Source organism: Carlito syrichta, unplaced genomic scaffold (assembly GCF_000164805.1).
Source record: "Carlito syrichta isolate Samal-C Ts95f unplaced genomic scaffold, Tarsius_syrichta-2.0.1 Scaffold307020, whole genome shotgun sequence".
Classification (NCBI taxonomy): domain Eukaryota; kingdom Metazoa; phylum Chordata; class Mammalia; order Primates; family Tarsiidae; genus Carlito; species Carlito syrichta.
Window position 1 is genome coordinate 287,829 of NW_007251116.1, and position 6,932 is coordinate 294,760.

A 6,932-nucleotide genomic window follows, 5' to 3' on the forward strand; every position below is an offset into this window, starting at 1 on the left:
CCTCCCCGCGGCCCTAGCGCCGCCGCGCCGCGCCGCGCCGCCCCGCCCCGCCCCGCCCCGCCCCGGGCGCCCCCTCCCCCGCGCGGCCGCCCGTGCCCGCGCGTCGCCTCCCTCCCTCCCTGCTGCCGCGGTGCCACCCTTGCTGCCGCCCGCTCGTCTGTCCCTCCGCTTCCTCCTCACTTTCTGCGTCTCTAGGTCCGTGGCTCTGTCCCTAAGTCCTGTTGCTCTCTCACCCTGCTTCTTTGTGTCCACCCCACTAGCTGGTCTCCCTCCCCCGGCCCGCCCTGGAAATCTGTCTTTCCGATTCTGTCCCCGTAACTGACCCCATCTTCCACCCCACCCCACCCCGTGTCTCCTTTCAGGCCCCAAGGGCAGACCCCAACGCCCCCACCCCCCACCCCCGCATCTCGGCCCCACAACTAGAACCACCACCCCGCTGGGTGAGACAGGTGGGGACAGAGCAGGGCTGCCACCTCCCCACCAGCCTGCGGCCACGCCCAACTTCCCCAGGGCCAGCAACCAGGCAGAGTGCTGCGTGGCCTCCCTGGGGCCCAGTGCTTTCATCAAACTCAATGCCCTTCGTGCTGCAGGGCCCCGTGGCCGTGGCCAGTGTGCAGAGTCAGGAGGGGACAGTGCTCAAGCCCAGGCCCACACCCCGGCGCCCCTCCCGCCCCTCCCATGGGGTCCGTGGGCTTGGCACGGTCTGATGCCAAGCACCCTCCACAGCCCCAGAAATTCGGCAGCAGAGCCACCTTGGAGAAAGGCTGGCCCAGGTGTCCCCGAAGTTCCCTGGGACCCCGCCCTCCAGCCAGGGCGGTTCCAGGCCGGGCCTCCTTTAGCAAGGGTTCGCATTTAGAGTCCTGCTAAAGGAAGTCAGGAGTGTGCTGGTGAAGCCCACCCTGCCCAAGGTGCTGTGACACAGATCTGCAGGTGGCTCGGATCTGGGACATCCCCTATCCCCAGCTGGCCGACTCAGAGTGTAGGATGTCAGGTGACAGAGGGGACAAACCCTCCCTGGCACCTCCCACGCTTCTGCCTGGCCTCATGGGCTTTGGAGGAGTCTTTGACCCTCTGGCTGCTCTTGTCCTATGGGGAGGGGAGGGTCCTGGGGTGCACCTACCCTGGGGGGGGGAAGTGACTACAGACCAGCCTGTGGGAAACCAGGAAGCTGTGTGGGTGAGAAGGAGAGAGAGAGAGAGAGAGAGAGAGTGAGAGAGAGAGAGGCTAGGATTACTGTGTGGGTGGCATGAGCGAGAGCTGGGGAAGGAGAGAAAGTGGTTCCGTCTGCACGTGGGCGTGTGACAGTGGGTGTGCAGGAGCGGCTGAAGCGGTAGGCGGGAATGTGTGAGCCAGAGCCAGCTCAGGCGGTAGGTGTGTGGCAAGGAAGACAGAGGGGAGGACACGCGTCCCGCCCACATTCAGGGGAGCAGGTGCGTGTGTGCAGGACAGTGCCTGTGTCTCCTCTTCTCAGGTGGGACCACAGCTGTCAGCAACTCAGAGACACATGTCCACATGTGACAGACGTGCGTGGCGAGGGCCCTCCGGGAGGGTGTGTGCGCAGGCACAGATGTGTGCAGCTGTGTGAGTGCATGCCTGTGAATGCTGGCATGGGAACATGGCATTTTTACATGTGTGTCCAGGGATGTGTGTGAGCGTGTGTGAGTGCACAGCGAGGCATGTGTGACCCTGCGAGCTATGCCCTTTGCCCTTGCCCTCCTGTCATGGTCACTGCGGCAGGGAGTGGGCTCTTCACAGAAGCATGGGTTCCTCTGCCTCCACCAGACGGATAGAACCACCCAGATCCACACCCTTCCTGGCCCCGGAGACTCAGAACAGGGTTGGAGAGGCCCCACGCCCTCTAGACACCTCAACCCCCCTAACAAATGGCCATGGGGGCCGGCTCAGCGCAAGTCCCGGGTCCCCCGAGTGCGTCCAAGTGGGAGGGAATGTGGCTTGGCAGAGTCTCTGCCAACTCCCGAGCCTGAACAACCTTCCTCCAGCCCCAGGTGGGTGGAAGAACACAGCCTGCTGCCTTGTTGCCATGGAGACAAGGCGTTGAGAGGGTGGTTGAAAGTACAGGCCAGACCTCCCGGGGTTCAAGCCTCAGCTCCTCCACCCACAGGCGGTGAGACAAGTCACTAAACTCCATGTGCTTTAGTTTCCTCAGCCATCAGGCAGGGGTAAGGAGAGCATGGACTTCCCAGGGTGGCCTGGCGGAGGACGAGAAGTCTTCCACACAGAGACTTGGCACAGAGCCTGGCAGCGGAACTCAGAGGCTGGGCTCAGCCTGGCTCTGCCACCAACTTACTGTGTGGCTTTGGGCAAGTCTCTTGCACTTTCTGGGCTTCTGAGTCTCCATCTGCACCATCATCTCAACGAGCCCTGCCAGTGAGGACCTGCTGAGACTGTGTGACAAGGACGAGGACAGCTGTGGCACGGGGCTATCTCGGCAGGCCGTGGGTCAGCGGGTGCTGGCCTGTTCTCGGGCGCTCTTTCCTACCTACGTCTCCCCAGGTTGGCAGCCGTCGATACAGGAAACTCCACAGGCCACTGCCCACCTCCCCTCTGCACTGCCGGTCCCCAGCCTGGCCTAGGACCCTGCTCTGCACTGCTCAATGGGTACTCAGGCCTTAGAGAGGCGACATTGGTATCCCCTGACCCCAAATAAGGTCTCTGCACGCCGGAGGCTCACACGTCACACTGCCAGGGAACCCTCCGGAGAGGCAGGCATAATTGCGGAAGTGGGGATGTAATTGTCTGAAGATGCACCTAATCCTCTAGAGTAACAGGAGGAAGCTTTAAAGGAAGCACTAATCCACTAATAACCTGGCAGCCCCATGGGCTTCTTGCCTCCGGATCTCCGGGCTGAGGGAAGGGGCTACGGCCACTCCCTTCCTTTCCCAAGGGGCAGAGAGGCAGATGCAGCCTCTGACCCAAGACCACCCGGATTTTGACTCTCCTGCAAGACTCAGCTTCCTTCCTGCCTCCACCTCCAAGAAGTCTTCCCTGGTCACCCCATCCTTCTGAGGTCGCTTCCGCCTCCTCTGTCCCCAGAAATGTTCAGACCAGAACTAGATGACTGACTGACTGGACACCGAAGAAAGGAATGAACCCGACTGTTCAGGGCAGAAAGAACACGATCATGGACTCAGCTCTGGCACTAGCTGTGTGATCTTGGGCAGGGGATTTAAATCTCTGAGCCTCAGTGGCCTTGCCTGTAAAATGGGGAGAAAAATGCCTACCTTGAAAGACCCTAGGGCAACAAGGAAAATGAGATGCCAATGACCTAGCTCGCTGTGAGATGCCCACAAGTTCATGACAGTTAGTCCTCTGTTCTGTCCTCTCCGTCCTCAGCCTCTCTGCCATCCCCGTGTCCACTTTACCCCCAAAGTTCCAGAAGGAAATGATGCCCCAGAGCACAAGCCCTGCATCCCAAAACACTGGTTGGGTCATGGCTTAGCAGCTTCTAGCCATGTGACTTGGACAAGTCACTTATATTTTCTGAACCTCCATTTTCTCATCTGAATAATGGAGATAATAATAGTATGTCCCTCGTGGGGATTGCCATGAGATTCAAAAGTATATAGCTCTTGGCACAGTGGGCTGAGCACACCAGGGTTTATCAAATGGCAGCAGTCGCATGGTAGAGCTGATGATGACAATTTCTTTTTTTCTGAGTCGGCCTCTCACTTGGTCATCCAGGCTGGAGTGCAGTGGCACACTCATAGCTACCGCTGCTTCGGCCTGCTAAGTTCAGATGAACCTTCCACCTCAGCCTTCCAAGTAGCTGGAACTATAGGCGTGGGCCACTGTGCCTGGCTGATTTTTTTTTTTTTTTTTTACTGTAGAGACGAGGTCTCGCCATGTTGCCTGGGCTGGTCTTGAACCCGTGGGCTCAGGCAATCCTCTCGCCTCAGCCTCCCAAAGTGCTGGAATTACAGGCATGAGCCACCACACCTGGCTGACAATTTTTCTTTTTAAGAGACAGGGTCTGGTCTCACTCTGCCACCCAGATTGGAGTGCAGGGGTGTGATTGTAGCTCACTGCAACCTCGACCTCCTGGGCTCAAGTGAGCCTCCTGTTTCAGCCTCCCAAGTAGCTGGGACTACAGACTTGTGCCCCCATGCCTGGTTAATTTTTTTTTTTTAATACAGACAGAGTCTCACTGTGTTGCCCAGGCTGGTCTTGAACTCCTGACCTCAAGAGATCCTCCCACCATGGCCTCTCAAAGTGCTGGGATTACAGACATGAGCCACATGCCCGGCTGACAATTTTTTTTTAAGGGACAGAGTCTGGTCTCGCTCTGTCACCCAGGCTGGAGTGCAGTAGTGTGATTGTAGCTCACTGCAGCCTCGACCTCCTGGGCTCAAGTGAGCCTCCCGTTTCAGCCTCCCAAGTAGCTGGGACTACAGGCTTGTGCCCCCATGCCTGGTTAATTTTTTTTGTTTTTTAAATACAGGCAGAGTCTCACTGTGTTGCCCAGGCTGGTCTTGAACTCCTGACCTCAACAGATCCTCCCACCGTGGCCTCCCAAGGTGCTGAGATAACAGGCATGAGCTACCACACCCAGTAGATCATTGTAATTAATTGTCAACATCCCTTACATACCTATCTAGATTACTCTAAAATTTCTAAGACACTGCCACATCTAAGATCAATGCAGCCTGACAACAGCCCTCTTAGGTAGACAGGGCTCCTATTTTTACTTCATTTTCACAAATGAAGAAATGGAAACTCCCCAAGAGGGAGGGATTTTCTAGGGTTAGGCCAATCGGCCTTGAGTCCAGAGGCAGTATCTGTGTCTCCTGAGCCCAGCCTGGGTCCGTGACAGGACGGGGCAGGTCCTGGGGGCTTCAACCTCTAGAGACCAGGCCTTGGGCTGACCCTGGCAAGGGGCCACCTCCAAGTTTAAGGCTGCTGGGCTGCCCTGTGGTCCTCCTTCCTGCCCAGAGGCATTGAAGGTCCCCCCTTGCCCCTGCCCTGCTCCCTGCGTGACCCTGACCTGGCAGAAACGGTGGCCATGGGGGTGATCAGAGCTTGGAGAGAATTGTTGCAGAGAGAAGCGGGGGCGGGAAGGCTGGTGAGATGCCAGCCGGGCGTCGGCGACGCCTGCAGAGAAATGAAGTGTTCCTTCAGTTCCTGACGCGCACGCCCTCCCAGGCCCATGTCCCCCGCACACCCTGCACCCCCAGAGCTGCTGGCAGCGGCTCCTGCCCGAGCCAAGCATGGCCCGGCTCACGTCCTCCCATCTGGACCCGCTCCATGTCTCCAGGGCCTGTGGAGGTGATCAGTGTAGCTTCCTGCTCGAGACTCCAGTCACCGCAGGAACATGGCCACCACCCCTCTCTCCCTCCCTTCCTCTGTCTTGGCGCACCCTGGGCTCTCCCACACGCCATGGGCCGCTCTGCAGCCTGGTGGATTCTAATAGATGGAAACCAAGGCCCAGGGGCACTTGGGCCCAGCACAGCCACGCACATGCTGAGTGGCCTGAGCTATCTCTTCCTCATTCTGTGCCTCCATTTCCTCACTTGTACAATTAGGAGGTCAGATGAGATCAGAGGCTTCCGTCTACCTCATAAGCTCCAAGAGGTCAGTGGCCACATGGGTTTCGTCCAGGGCCGGGGCCCCAGCACCCCACATAGCCACACTTAGTACATTTCACAAGGGGTCCTGTCCTGTCAGTGACTGGGAATGCCATAGCCATTTGCTACCACAGATAACTAAAGAACAGACGAGCAAGAGATGGACTTTTTTTTAACCAGGCAAGATAGCATGGCTTTCTCTCATGGCCTTATCACGTGCCTCTTAGGCAGAGGAGGGAACAGGGTCAGATGTGGCACAACTGGAGGGGGTGGAGCTCTGGTCCCTCCACAGCTGTCCATCTGGGCACTAGCTGTGTGATCTTGCTCAGGGGATTTAAATTCTCAAGCTCAGTGGCCTCACCTGTAAAATGGGGAGAAAAATGCCTGCCTTGAAAGACAAGGGCAATGAGGAGAATGAGATGCTACCCAATGACCCAGCTCGGTGTGAGACGCCAACAGGTTCATGAAAGGTAGTCCCTGGGACAACGTGGGCAGGAGCCCGGCATCAAGGACCCATGGGGCTCCGGTGGCTCTGGGAGTCCAGGGGAAAGGGACACAGGCTTACCTGGCTTCTGGGCCACCCTGGGCCCAAGGCCTGGGCTGGGGCTAGCTGTCATCACCTGCTGGACCTTCCCGTCGCGCCCGTCCTGGCTGGCCCTGCCATCCTGCCGGGGGCTCCCTTGTGTCTCCCTGGAGCAGCTGGGCGGCTGCGGGGCCCCCTGGGCGGCTCTGCAGGCAGGGCCATCCCCACTCCGGCTGACCACCTCGTCCTCGGCCACACCCGCGCCTGCCTCTCCCTGCAGGCCCTCCTCGCTGCTCTCTTCGGTCTCCAGAGCCAGACACCTGTAGCTCCCGTCAGGGATCCGGAAGGCACAGGGGGACGGCCTCCCCTGGCCGGGCCCGAGGGGCGGCGGTGGGAGGTGAGGGCCCAGCATGGTGCTACTGCCTCAGGGATGCAGACCAACCAGGCCTGGGCTGGGGCTGGTGACCCCTTTGGGAGCTGGGCTGTGTCCTCTGAGCGCTGCCCTCTCAGGCCTCCTCTGGCTCTCAGCTGCTCTGCTTCCACCACTGATTCACAGAATTGGGGTGGAGTCTGCTGAGGGGGAGATGGGTCCTTCCGCCTCCAAGCCCCCTTGGCCCGTCTCTGGGGTGGCGGCCCCTTCAAGATGATCCGTCTGCACAGGGAGAAGAGGAACAGCGAGTGAGACCCCTCGCCGGAGTCCCGCGCTGAACTCCCAAGAACCTCAGGGACACTGACAGCCAGCTGGAGTTTGAGGTGCAGGCCTCCCAAGTCCACAAAGAAATGTTTCCCAAGCTCCCAGCATTCAGCTCCCCAGATTTCCACCCATC

At 59.1% G+C, this 6,932-nt stretch overlaps 1 protein-coding gene across 1 annotated transcript in view; it reads right to left on the bottom strand.

Annotated features, from left to right (window-relative positions):
* Nucleotides 1-6,517, bottom strand: part of SYNPO (synaptopodin) — a 31,060-nt gene extending 24,543 nt beyond the window's left edge. Inside the window, exon 1 of the mRNA XM_021715344.1 lies at nucleotides 6,148-6,517. Within this exon, the coding sequence (XP_021571019.1) occupies nucleotides 6,148-6,517 (370 nt within the window). The remainder of the gene's footprint in view (nucleotides 1-6,147) is intronic.
* Between the last annotated feature and the right edge of the window lie 415 nt (nucleotides 6,518-6,932).